We start from the raw sequence: 13,790 nt of genomic DNA, 5'->3' as shown, positions 1-13,790 counted from the left end.
TGAAAGAAAGAGAGTGTGCACGTGAGTGGGACAGGGGCAGAGAGAGGGGGACAGAGGATCTTTAGTGGGCTCCATGCTGACATCAGAGAGCCCAGTGTGGGGCTCGAACTCACAGAACTGTGAGATCATGACCTGAATTGAAGCTGAAGTCAGACGCTGAACCAACTGAACCACCCAGGCGCCCCTGTTGGATGTTTCTGATTTGGGGCTTTTTGTTTTGTTTTGTTTTTTAATACATAATGAAATGATGGGAATATAAAGGAATTCCAAAAATAATTTATTCTTATGTATCTCGTCCAGATTTCAGAACTCATGAAATTATATCTTGTTATGGATTCAGCTTGTTTTTTAAAATTATAAAAATGATAAATGTTTATGACAAAAGGTAGAATCGACAAGATAGAAAGTCATAAAGGGTAAGGGCGCCGGGGTGGCTCAGTCGGTTAAGCGTCTGACTTCGGCTCAGGTCATGATCTCGCGGTTTGTGAGTTCAAGCCCCGCATCAGGCTCTGTGCTGATAGCTCAGAGCCTGGAGCCTGTTTCGGATTCTGTGTCTCCTCCTCTCTCTGCCCCCCCCCCCCCCCCAATGCTCATGCTCTGTCTCTCTCTGTCCCTCGATAATAAATAAATGTTAAAAAAAATTTTTTTTAAAAGAAAGTCATAAAGGGTGAAAGGCGTTCTCAATCCCTGTCTGCCTGGACTGCAAACTGTTTTCTTCTCACTTAAATGTGAATAACATGTTCCTGTCGGAAATGTAAAAACTCTCTAGCAAGAGGCAAAAGAAAACTGAAGATCCCCCAGAATGCTGATTCTAAAGTTAACTACTGTCCAAGTGTCTGTGTAAATCCTCTTCCTCCTCCTCTTCCTCTCTGCTCTGCATATAGATCTTTCCTGTTTTGTGTACATACACGCGTGCACGCACACCCTTTATAAGTTGAAGGATATGACTGCTCTTTATTAATTGCTCTTTTGTCCATTGGAACCACACGATTGACATCATCACCTGAGATCTGGTCTTTGCAGAGTCCCAGAGAACACCTTAGCTGAGGTTCTGGCAGGCTGATGAGTCCCCCTGCCGAGAGCACTGCCCGTAGCAGGTGGTGCTGGGTGAAGCCCACTGCCGTTCTTCCTCGGCTTCGGAGCCACCGTGGGAGTTTGGGCCAGAAAAGCCATTTCTCAGACGACCGGACGCAAGTTGTTACTTCCTCAGACTAATCTGCCCAATCTACACCTTTTCTCAGGGCCTGGTTATCCCGCAGTGTGGCCTTCTAGGACCCAGGGAGTCAGTCCTTTTGGTAAGACCTAAACTGGACATTTTCACACATATAAAATGGTTGTCATTTTGTTGTTCCTAGGGAGTGGCTCTATTTATTGTGCCATGAAATGTTGAATCCGTATTATGGGCTCTTCCAGTATTCTACGGACAACATTTACATGTTGCAAATCAACCCGGATTCTTCGATCAACCCCGTAAGTACCCATGAATAAAGAGAGGGCGAATTGGAAAGTTCTTTAACTAGATTTCCAGGTCCAGTGTCAGTCCTTGGTTTATCCATTGTGGACTTACTCAGTCTCTGGTAAATAGACACTGAAAGGTAGAGCAGGAAATGGAAATGGGGTTTTCATTAATTCTGCTTATAATTCCACCTCGAAAGCAGAGATGTGAGGTTCCCCAGTTAAAAACCAGAACAGCTCTGGTTTTAGAATGATTCTGTTACTTGGGCTGTCCATGATTTTCCTCTATGTTCCTCTTTGGTTTTTTATTTCCTTTGGATTTTCTTCTCTTCTGCTTTCTCCTGGGACTCAGGGAGAATTGCCCCCTGCTCTGTTTGTAGTGCAGTGGGGAAAACGGGGGGCCGGCTACCTGGGCGCCTGGCACTTAGAAGCGCCTGTGTTGGTTTGATTCTCCGTGGCTGCCATGTTGAAATTCTTAATAATTTTTGAGCAAAGAGTTCTGCATTTTCCTTTTAGGCTGAGTACCACAAATGATGTAGCAGTTCTGAGGACATGTTTGAACGAAGGGCATGTAAAATGTTCAGATGATCTATACAAAATGCATGCTCTGTATTTTGACTACCTAACTAGCCTTCTTTCCTTTGATCGTGAGCACAACCTGTGAGCAACTGAGTCAGTGTCGGGTTGCCCATGGGACAGGTCTCCCAAGAAGCTTGGAGAAAGCACAAGGTATCCACCCCTGGCTGGTCATTTTCCTAATAAATGTGTTCTCTGGTGCCCCCTACAGGACCATCTGTCTTATTTCCATTTTGTGGGTCGGATCATGGGTCTCGCCGTATTCCACGGACACTACATAAACGGGGGCTTCACGGTTCCCTTCTATAAGCAGCTACTGGGGAAACCTATCCAGCTCTCTGATTTGGAGTCGGTGGACCCAGAACTCCATAAGAGCTTAGTGTGGATTCTGTAAGTACCGACTCACTGTTCAGTTGATGGAAGATGCCTCACCCATCTTACTGTCCACCAAATACAATTGTTTTGTGTGCATGTGTGCGTGCATGTGAATGTTTTCGAGGGATGGGTGTGAAGTCAGGGAAGAGAAGTAAAGAAAATGCTGTTTTACAGCCAAAAACATAAAAGTGGATTTAACAAGAAATACTCAGTTGACTTTCTTCCTTCATGACGTTTGGCCAGTTTCACTTCATAGACTAATTTCTTCCTCAAATTATTAAGGTCTGGCCACAAAATTAATCCCTAGGCCTGATAGGTGGGTGGTGGGTTTTGTTTTGGACTGTCCAGTGAATCTCGAGAGGGAAAGCACCCAACACAAAATTAGTGGCAGAGTATTTGATAGTAAGAGAAAGTATCAGGAAAAACTATATTTAGTCGACTTTGTTTTAGAATTATCCTAGAACTCTCTTGGAAGCTGTCGGCACAGTCACGTGGTAACCGCGGGGGTTGCGGGTCCTTGTGAATGAGCCGATTTCACAGGAGGGAGAGATCCAGGCTCTGCAGGGGGAGAGCGAGAGGGGGAGCTGGAGCCAGCTGCACCCCAAGTGCCGGTCGGCCTCACTTCACGTGCCCCGGCTGGAAATGGGTAGTCCGGGGGGGTTAGGGCCTCCATCCTGTACAAAATCGTTTACTCTGCTTGCGTCTCAGCAAATGCGGGGGGCAGAGGAGTCCACTTGAACTTCCAAGTGCTACTTTGTTTGAATGGATGCATTTGGAATGGCTGCCTTAAAGGAGGGGTTGCGAATGTTTTCTAGGTGTGTCTTCTGCAGGTTGCTTTTCCTTTGACCCCGTTTCCTCTTCGTGAATCCTTCTGTTCGGAGACTCAGTTTACAAGGCAGTCAGGCCACCGTGTCTCATAAAATCCCAGAACGAGAGAGCTACCATCACCTCCCTGTGAATGAGGGAGCCCGGAGTCCGGGCACATGCAGAGTGGAGCGGTGGTACCCCTTCAGTACCCGCACCCCTGCCCTCACACGTGCTCTGGGACCTAGGTTTTCCTCTCCCCCCCTGCAGCTCTGGGGTGATGGACAGGAAGTGCCGTCTTTCTCCTGGAACGTTCCGTCTAAGGTTCTGTTCGCTGCTGCATGCTGGCAGAGGTCTGACATCCATCTTGTGTCTTAACTTCAACAGAGAGAATGATATCACCCCTGTGCTAGACCACACTTTCTGTGTGGAACACAATGCTTTCGGGAGGATTCTTCAGCATGAACTGAAACCCAATGGTCGCAACGTTCCTGTCACAGAGGACAACAAGAAAGAATATGTCCGGTAATGTTCTGGGGAACCGTGGAAGTTGCCAGCGGGGACATCCAGGTGCCTGGGACCATCTGGGCAAGGCTGGGTTCACATTTACGTTGTCAAGACTCCTTGGCTGTTTGAGGCTTCCCTTCCCTGCCGGCACCTATGACCAGAATCCCAGGAACAGAACAGACTTTCAGCAACGGTCGGGTTCAGTGTTGGGGGCTGTGCACAGAGGTGCCCCTAGTGCTACCAGAGCCGGCCCATTGAAGGGAGGATAATGACTCCAGAGCCCAAGCTGGGGAAGGGATTGCAGGTGACCTCCCAATTCTGGGTGTGAAGGTGGTGAACGCAGGAGAGAATAGAAGCCTAGAAGTTTCCTTGAGATCAGTCTCGAGGAAGTCTACTCCATAGTAGTTTGTTTTCTCTTCTTTTTTTCCTTTAATGTTTATTTTGAGATAGACAGCAGACAGGGGTCGGGCAGAGCGAGAAGAGACAGAATCCCAGGCAGGCTCCGTGCTGTCAGTGCAGAGTCTGACGTGGGGCTCGATCCCACAAACCCTAAGATCGTGTCCTGAGCTGAAATCAAGAGTTGGACCCTTAACCAGCTGAGCCGCCCAGGCGCCTACCTCTTCAGGCAAATAAACGTTCAGTCGCTCGCACTGGGGAATTGGAAGCATGCGGGCGTGTCCGTGTGCAGAGGCTGCCAGGCTGGCGCGTGTTCTCACGGTATCCTGTGTGTCATTTTCAGGTCTACTTTTCAGTTATGGCGCTTGCTCTAACAGGTCAGGTTAATTCCTACAGCTATTTTTAGCGAAGCATCAGCATGTGTAAGGGCCTGTGCTGACTTATTTTTAACCTGATACTGAGGCTAGGCAACGTCGGCCGGTGGGGGTTTCGTCCCATCTGCCCCCACCTCCGCCCCCTCCTCCCGCCGCAAGGGGAGGCCCGGCAGGCAGGGTGCCAGGTTCAGATGTCAGAACCTTCTGTGGAGAAAACTTTTTTTTTTTTCATGAACCACTCGATGCTGCCTCCAACTTGTGAATTTGTTTCTCAGGTTGTATGTAAATTGGAGGTTCATGCGGGGGATCGAAGCCCAGTTCTTGGCTCTTCAGAAGGGGTTTAATGAACTCATTCCTCAACACTTACTGAAGCCGTTTGACCAGAAGGAACTGGAGGTACGTGCTCGCCGGGCCGAGCCAAGGAGGCATTAAAGGGCGCAAATGAGATCGGTGTTTTCTTGTTTTACAACCTGCCTGCAGAATGAGGCTTGTCTGTCCCCGCGGCAAGGCCGGGGGTTTGTCGGGGCTCCCGACTAATAGGCCTAGAGCCAGCGGGGTGTCGAGGGCGTCTGAGCCTGTTTATGACAAGGACAGGTGTCTGCTTGGCGGCAACGAGTCCACATCATTCTCCAGACATTGTTCGGGGTGTCCTGTGGCTTATCCTCATGTTCAAGATCTCCAGCCGTGGCGGTTTCCAAACCCCTCCCACGTATTTACCTCGGATCGAGGAAATTCTCTCGCGTATAACCAGATTGTGCCAGCACGTCAACTTTGTGTTTCTGTTCTAGCTATTATTAGACTCCGCACAAAGTGTTATTGTCTTCTCGTGTCCCACTTCGCGTGTGTGAACATAGAGACTCATTCATCCCTTACCCACGTCCGTGCCAAGTGGCTCACGGCTTTGAAATCCTTGTCTTTCTGCCGCGGCGAGGCGCCTCCGTGGGCGGGCAGCAGCTCCGGGTGGGCCTCCCACCCGGTGCAGAAACTCGCACACCACTCCCCTCCCAGCCCTGCTGTGACGGCCCCTGGGGTCCCGGGGAGGTGGCCCCGTTTTACAGTCAGCCCCTTCAGTCTCGCCGGTCAGCCCTTTGGTACTGACTCCTCGCGGATGAGGAGAGCAGACCTGGTTGTAAGAAAAGGCGCTGTTGGGAGCGTGGGCCCGTCTCCCTCTCCGCTTGTCTGAGTCTCTGGCTAGTTTATTTGGACGCCACGAATTCCCTCCTTTCAGACGCTGGGAACCTGGGAGGCTGCCATGACCCGGTCTGTACATCTGAGAAATAACTTGCCTCTAAACGCCTTCGCAGCTGATCATAGGCGGCCTGGATAAGATCGACGTGAGCGACTGGAAGTCCAACACTCGGCTGAAGCACTGTGTGGCCGACAGCAACATCGTCCGCTGGTTCTGGCAGGCCGTGGAGACCTTCGATGAGGAGAGGAGGGCCAGGCTGCTGCAGTTCGTGACTGGGTCCACTCGGGTCCCTCTCCAAGGCTTCAAGGCTTTGCAAGGTGACTGATGTGGAGGCGGGGCTCCTGGCCCCACGCGTCTCCGCCAGGCATGTCCCCTGCCCGGCCACGGCAGGAAGAGCTGGACCGCCGTGGTGGTGTTTTCCTGAAATGTCTCCTAGGAAGTGGCGCGGCCTGTGTTTTCTCGTAGCGAACGCTGGGGGCGTGGAGGTGCTCGCCTGGCGGCCACGGCCGCCCCCACCCCCGGGGGCCCTCTTGTTGCCATTCTCTCTGCCGGCCCCCCAGTGCTCCGGGGGTGCTAGCCTCTGCCCAAGCTGAGAGGAGATACCTGTAGACGCAAAGGGGGTGAGAACCTCAGCAAAACAAAGCCCAGCTTCCTGTCAAACCCACCTTTCTCGGTGTCCCTGCAGGCCACGTGCCCAGCAGGCGGGGTGTCATCTGGGGCGCGCAGCTGTGGCGGGTGCTGGCCAGCCTGGTGCCCACCCAGGGCTGAGTTGGGCGAGACCTGAGCGAAGAAGGACCCCATGGAGCCGGTCCCTCCCCCACCCCTACAGAAGTGGGGGACAGAGGGAGGGTACAAATAGCAGCAAGGCTTTGGGGAAAGAAATTAGAGGTTCTAAAGTGCACCATGGATTCGTTCCTGAGTCTTCTGGTAGCAGCCGTCTCACTGCAGCCCTGAGGTGAGAGCGGCCCGGCCTGAGCGCCAGGAGATGGAGTCTCCTGCTGCCGTGTTGGTCATGAGCTCCAGGGGTCCTTCCTGAGCCTCGGTTTCCTCCTCTATGCAGAGGCACTGCCTGAGAGGCTCCGCTGTCTGGTGTAGGTACCCATCCCCTCTCTGGTCCCTTCCGATGCTGATAAGAAACCTGATATCCAGATTTTTGATAACTCTGAGAGCCAGAAGGAAAAAGGTGAAGAATGTTAGTATGTTAAAATGTAGCAGATGGACCTTTGCATGTTCCTAGAGATAGCAGGTGTATTTCATGTAGAGAACATTCCCTGTAGACTTTTCCAGATTTGAAGAACTTCTTTGAGTGACAGAAGCTACTTCCATCCCCCTGGGCTGTTGTCCTAGGTGTTTGTGTCTTTTTCTTTTCCCACCGTCCCTCCGCCTGGGGGATTCATGACTGTGTATCGTGCTTTTGTCATAACCCTGCTGTCCTCTGCCAGGGGCGGGCCCACTTGCTAAACATCTTGTTTAAAAAAAAGAAAAACTGTCACTGGTGATTTAAGGATTTTGTCCTTCAAATATCCCCACTTGAGTGGGCCCACGGCCAGGGTCCAGGAGGAGAGCTCTCACGTGTCTCTGCCCCTGCGATTTTCTAGAATGGCTGGGATAGGTCGCTGGACGGTCAGCGTGTCCTAACCCAGGTGCAGGCTGTGCCGCCGCGTGAAGCCCACGGCCGTCCGGCAGGACGACCTGCCCGGGCATCGGGCCGAGGGTGTGGTTGGCAGTGGGGCCCGGGGCCCGCCTCTGAAGTGCATTAACTAGAATGTTGTCTCGTAAGGTTCTACAGGCGCGGCAGGGCCCCGGCTCTTCACCATCCACCTGATCGACGCCAACACAGACAACCTTCCGAAGGCCCACACCTGGTAAGGACCTCGCTGTGGCATCGCGGGGAGCCTGTCCCTGCGCCTGCCACCCCGCGCGTGACTCCCCATGCTTCCTTTACCTGCGCCCCAGGACAACTGGCCGTGGAACCAGTGTCAGGTGGGATGAGCGCTTGGCCGTGTGTCACATGAGGGTTATCGGAAGTCTCTTTCGTGAAACCAGTTTTGTCGTGAGATGTGATTAACGGCGGCTGGCACTCGGCAGCTCCAGCCTTGCCTTTGCTGGGCCGCGCGTGTGCACACACGTACCTCCCTGCGGGGGAGTTGTCATTTTCAATCCGGAGTTCCCAGTCTTTGCTTCCTGTGTTTTCCTTCTTGGAACTTGGTGATGGATGCATCTTGCACATTGAAAACTTCTTAACTTTCCTAAATTTTAACATCACTCATACCTGTAGCAGATGATTTTCCCTTGCGGTTTAAAAATCAAGTCACTTACGTACGCTTTGTCTCAGAAACCACGTATCAAAAAGACCAGTGTGTCCGGTTCGCGAGAGCCAGTTCTTTGCCATCGAGATGTGTAACACTGCAACAGAAGCTTCCTGATTGGGAACCCAGGGGTGTGGGTTCAAGTGCTTACATGGCCAAGGCCCTACCGAGACTGTGGCGCCCAGCCCCGCGTGGCTGTTACAGACACAGCATTGTGTTGACCCACGGCAGCCGCTTTCTTCCCTAGGACTCTGCCCTTTCATAGTTGAAAGTTTAGAACAAAATGGATGTGAGAACTGTCCTCAGATGCTGAAGTCCCAACTTTAAGAAAAAAAACTATCACACGGTTTAGCCCAGTTCTTTCTTGACAAAAACCATCCTTAACTGCTTGACCGCTAGTAATTCAGTAGGTCACTATCTCGGTCAGAATTTTGTATGTTTTGACTTATTAGGGGAGAATATCCTTCTTAAAGGATGCCTTTTCTTTCTTTTTTTTTTTTTAATACAACACTAGAATTTCTCCAGGGAAATGTTGATTTATCTCCTCCTATCAGAGATTTGACGTTTTACTAGTTTTGAGATAATAGTTTGTTTCTGCAGGAAACATCCCAGACTGCCCCATTTGGTCTCAGGTCAAGTCACGGAGGATTAGACAGACAGGCAGTGGATTGTCAGTGGTGATCCGACAGTCGGCCAGTCTGGATTACGGGGGTCCACATGCGAAGAAGACAACCACCACTGCATCAGGAAGGATCTTTGTCCTGATATAACCAGGACATAGTAATCGGTTTAATTTTGGCTTTCAAGATCTTAGGACTTATTTTGTTCTGTGTTCCATGAAAAATCTTTGCTTTCGAAACAGAAAAGCACCAGGGGGGAGTGGAAAACTTGCCTGTACCCCCCACCCCAGCTGGGCGATGAGATGCTTGGCCCCATCCGCCTGTATACTCACACGCTGCTAGCTCGAGGCCCTGAATGCTCTGCTCCCGCCTGGACCAGGGCCTAGGTCCAGATGGCCCCAGCAGTGACTCTGTCGCTCTATTATCCTCTTTCAGCTTTAATCGGATCGACATTCCACCTTACGAGTCGTACGAGAAGCTCTACGAGAAGCTGCTGACGGCCGTGGAGGAGACTTGCGGGTTTGCCGTGGAGTGAAGAGAGCAACCAAAGGCAACAGATTCTAGCTCATGACCACCAGACCAAAAGCAAGCTTTCTGTGCGCCTCCTGCGAAGCTGGCTGAGGCCCGGGAACCCTAGATGACCCGAGGGAAAGGGTTTTCTCCCCTCCTTTTCGTTGGGGGAGCGAGGGGGGTGGGGGGACTTTGGTTGGCGGCTCCCACCCATATTTTCCTCCTTTCTGACAGTGATCCCCGCCCCCCCCCCCCCCCCCCCTTCCATCGCCCATCCAATAAAATGCAGCCAGGTTTAGCATTTGGCTTCGGTCACACAGGATACCCTGCAGCGACTGTAACCCACATGGTTGGTGATAGGCTCACTGCCCTGCGGTCTTTATAGGAGGATCGACCCACAGGTTCTGGAACTGAGCTTGGCTTACTGAGGGTTTGTAACCGGTAGCTCTTCTGTCTCCAGACAGTCCTGAGGTCCCTTTTCAAGTTCTGCAGCTCAAATTGCAGTCACACCCTAGCAGCCTGCTCTGGGAAGCAGATTAATTTCTAACTGAAAAATAACCATATTGTCCATTGGAATTCTGCCCCAGCAGGAAGCTTGCATCCAAAATGTGCTTCCCTTTTGGAAAAGTAAAGGAACTGGGGCAGCTTTTGCTGGAGGCCTGGGGTATTTTTCAGGGGATCCTGGCTGAAAAAACTTGTTTTGCATAGAGAAAAATGATCTTCCTTTTAAGAGTCCCTTTTGCCACATTATCTATCTAGCTTGAGATATTTTTCCAGTGAAAATACCACATAACAGAGCTTATAAAAGAACACACCAAACCAGCCTCAGATCCATGCAGCCAGTCCCGGGCTGCGGCTCCCCCACCACCTGTATGTCGAGGAGGGTCGGCTGGGTCACTTGAATACTAACCAAGTGTTGTGCGGAAGTTGCTAAGAGCTGAACTAACAGAATTCTGCTGTTGTAGCTGCTGGCTTGGTGCAAAGTAGCCTCACAGGGAGAGAGGGAACGGGCCACCCCACTGACTTAAATCCACCCTGAGTTACGGTTTTACGAAGAGTAGGGCACGAACGCAAACCTGTCGGTGGAGGGGACCCTTCACCCTGGCTCATTCTGCTCGTTTCCCGGGTGTCGGGTGGAGACGCGAACAATCGCTACTACTCAGTTCGCTCGCCCAGACGTCCTCACGTGACGAGCAAGGCCAAAGCAAGCCTGGACCCTGAGTTTCCAACACCATTTTCCAATTTGCACAGAAGTTCAACAGTATTTGAATAAGGTGGTTTGATTTGCGATGAACTTCCGTGAAGGGCAGCAGCCAATCGTCCTGTTTGGTTTTTTGTTGTTGTTTTGTTTGGTGGGGGGGTGGGGGGGCAAATGCGGGGTAATTCATCAGGAAGACATTTCACTGTCGGAAGTTTGCCGTTGGTTTCGGAGTTAAGCGTTGGGATCCAGCTGCGGGTCTGAGGTGGGTCTGGAAGGCTTTCAGGTGACTCTCTTTTTGTCACGGATACCTCCGGAGCTAGGTGAGTTTGGAGGCGAGCTCACCCTTGTGGGTCTTGCCGTGTGGTTCTTCGGCTTGCCCCGAAGCATTCTGTGGCTGCCGTGCGGGAGCTCGGGAACCCCTGGGAGATAGACCCTCCCTCGGAAGAAGAAGTTCACCTGGTTCGGTGGGCCGTGGGCTAGCGGCTGTGGGTTCCAAGAGCTGTGAGAGAGCGCGCATCTGGCCATTTACGGAGGAGGTGCCAGGGTAGAGAGGATGTCAAGTGTGACTGCTGCAGAGGAGAGATTAAATCCGTTCAGGAAGTCCAGGCCGTATCTTGGGCCTGGACTGTCAGAAGTTCTGCCTTGCCCCGGTCAGGCTTACCCCGAGTCTCGCTCGTTTACCATCGTCCTTCAGAGGGCGTTCTAGAAGCTGGCTCCCCCTGACTCTCTAGTCCTCCCTCTTAACCTTCCTCTGCGAGAGTAAGGAAATGTTGGCTATGGCCCTTCCCCCACAGAGGCCTTCTCTCGAAGGTGCACGTCAACCCCCCAGTGTGAGGAGGAGACCTCCACGGAGAGCTGAGGGCACATCCAGACCAAGCGGGGGAACCACGGATTGTTCCTGTGGTTTGGCCCAGAGCTGCAGGAATGAGCGGGGAGACGAGGGTCTAGCGGGACTGTGGCACGTGGCTCCTGTAAGACGATCTTCCTGCTGTCGGGAGGAACAGTCCTTAGAACCCGTGCCTGCCAGCCCCATGCTGCCCGTGGGTGTCAGGCGTGGGCCCAGCACGCGGGACCGGCCTGTAAGGCGGGGCTTTCCTCCCTCATCAGTCGTCCTCGTCAGCTGTGCGTTACAGTGGGGCCTGAAAGAGCAGAACTTTCCAGAGCCCTGGTTTACTCTTGCCAGACAGGCCCGTCAGTAGCATTGCACTTCTAGAACCTCGGATTAGGCCTTTTGAACCACGGAAAGAGCAGTGTGGCAGACAGTGGGTAAAAGCTCCCGATGACTCCACTTTGGGTCCACGTGGACCCTGTTCCCACGAGCTCTCGTTTGTGGCCCTTGGTGATCCCCAACACCCCCCGCCCCCGCCGTCCCCTTCCCACCCCTTGGCCCAGATGCTTCAGGGGCCCGACTTGCAGGCTTGCCCTCACCAGCGGTCATCAGCCGACCCTCAGGGATGCAGCAAACCACCGCTCTGCCAGCGCTGTAGGAAGGAGAAACAAAGGGGCTGCTTGGGGGACACAGTCAGGGCAGCTCTCCCTGAGGGGAGACTCTGCCCGCCAGGAGTCCCGTGCTCCCCGAGCTTGCTCGGCCGCGTGGTCCCAATTCAGGTGAGGGGGTCCTCCACCCTGAGCTGTCAGGAGTGGCCTTCCGCAGAGAACCCGCCCCATACCCCCGGCCCTGTCCGCAGCCAGGCGCGTGCCGCACGGCAGCCTTCCCGAAACATAGTATGAATTTTTAAAATTTGTTTATTTTTGTTTCTCAACCACTTTATAATGTATTTTTTAATTTATTTTGTAATGTCTTGTTTTTAAGTATTGCTGCTATCCTTGTTATTCTTCCCACTGTTTTTATTGCTGATTTATTTTGTGAAAATTGTACACTAATGTTCCGTTTTATGTCAAAATCAAAAGTATTTAAAGAAATACTAGTTCTATTTAATGTGGTTATGGAACCAGCTGGAAACACAAAACAAACAGTGATTGTACAGCAGGCTGGACCCAGGAGGTCAGGTTCATTTTGTTACATATGCAATAAACTCACGACTTTACATTTTTTTGGCGTCTGATACTTTGGTGCCGAGATGAGAGTCCTTTTTTTTCTCTCCAGTCCCGCAAAAAAGAAAGTCAATGGCCTGAAATACTGACAAGGACCTTCTAGGGAAAAAGGACAGACTTCAGAATTGTAGAAGGAACTGAAAAAACACGGCAGGCAGTTGAAAGTGCTCTACCAAAAGCAGAAACTTGTGGGATCGAGAAATTTTTGAAGCTGTTGACTGGTTCCTCACATGCTGGTCATGTTTGTTGGTTTGCATTTTTATTTTTCTTTTTTAGATATTTTTATTGTGGTAAGAAAGATACACGTAGTATCTGTCAGCGTATCCACTGGTTAAGGTCTACCTCGGTGGCATTAAAACATTCACAATATTGTATCACTGCCAATGTACCCAAACACTTTCATCCTCCCAAACTAGCACCTAGACCCACTAACCAGTAACTGCTGCTCCTCCTTCCCCCGACACCTGTCCTACTTGGTCTCTGTGAACCTGCCTATTCTAGGTACTTCATGTAAGTAGAATCATAAAATATTGGTCTTTCCGTGTCTTATTTCACTTAGTGTAACATTTTCAAGGTCTACCCATGTTGAAGCATCTATCAAAATTTCACTCCTTTTTATGGCTGAATGGCATGCCACTGTAGGGATGTACCACATTGTGTTTTTCCGTTGATTTGATGGACACTTGGTGGGATAATTTTCTTTGTTGACTTGACCCAGCCATGATACCCAGAAGAGGCATTACAGAGTAACATCTGTGCGGTCTTGGATTTCTCTCAGCAGTGTTTCGCAGTTCTCAGTGCGTAAGTCTTTAGCCTCCTTGGTTAAGTTTATTCCTAAGTATTGCATTCTTTTTGATGCTATTTTAAATGGAATTGTTAATTTTCTTTCCAGATTCTTCATTGTTAGTGTCTAGAAACACAACTGATTTTGGTGTGTTGGCTTTCTAGGCTTCAACTTTGCTAATTTAATGATGTGTGTGTAATCTTAATGTTGTCTACATATAAGATTGCATTGTTTGCAAACAGTTTTATTCTAATTTGGATGCCTTTCCTTTCTTTTGCTTGCCTAATTGCTCTGGCTAGCACTTCCAGTACTATCTTGAATAGAGGCAATGGGAGTAGACATCTGGTCTTGTCCTGACCTTAGAGGAAAAACTGTCAGTCTTTCACCTTTGAGTATGATGTTAGCTGTGGGGTTTTTCATATATGGTTTCATCGTGTTGAGGTATTTTCCTAGTATTGCTAGTTTGTTGAGTGTTTTTAACATGAGAAGGTATTGAATTTTGTCAAATGGTTTTGCTGTGTCAGTTGAGAGTATTTACTTTCCCTTCCGTTCTGTTAATACGGAGTATTAAATCAATTGATTTGTGTATACTGAGTGATTCTTGCATCCTAGGAATCCTCTTTTGTCATGATGTG

At 50.6% G+C, this 13,790-nt stretch overlaps 1 protein-coding gene across 3 annotated transcripts in view; it reads left to right on the top strand.

Annotated features, from left to right (window-relative positions):
* Window positions 1–12,369, top strand: part of SMURF1 (SMAD specific E3 ubiquitin protein ligase 1) — a 110,743-nt gene extending 98,374 nt beyond the window's left edge. For 2 of the 3 annotated variants that reach the window (XM_047837877.1, XM_047837875.1), the window contains 7 exons: window positions 1,356–1,470; window positions 2,243–2,421; window positions 3,598–3,735; window positions 4,763–4,883; window positions 5,792–5,993; window positions 7,457–7,541; window positions 9,041–12,369. In XM_047837877.1, the coding sequence (XP_047693833.1) occupies window positions 1,356–1,470; window positions 2,243–2,421; window positions 3,598–3,735; window positions 4,763–4,883; window positions 5,792–5,993; window positions 7,457–7,541; window positions 9,041–9,140 (940 nt within the window). In that variant the 3' untranslated portion in view covers window positions 9,141–12,369. The remainder of the gene's footprint in view (window positions 1–1,355; window positions 1,471–2,242; window positions 2,422–3,597; window positions 3,736–4,762; window positions 4,884–5,791; window positions 5,994–7,456; window positions 7,542–9,040) is intronic. The other variant, XM_047837876.1, reaches the window with a different exon arrangement.
* The last annotated feature ends 1,421 nt before the right edge of the window (window positions 12,370–13,790 follow it).

Source organism: Prionailurus viverrinus, chromosome E3, assembly GCF_022837055.1.
Source record: "Prionailurus viverrinus isolate Anna chromosome E3, UM_Priviv_1.0, whole genome shotgun sequence".
Taxonomy (NCBI): Eukaryota; Metazoa; Chordata; class Mammalia; order Carnivora; family Felidae; genus Prionailurus; species Prionailurus viverrinus.
Note: the sequence above shows the minus strand (reverse complement) of the source record. Positions and strands in the feature narration are given on the sequence as shown.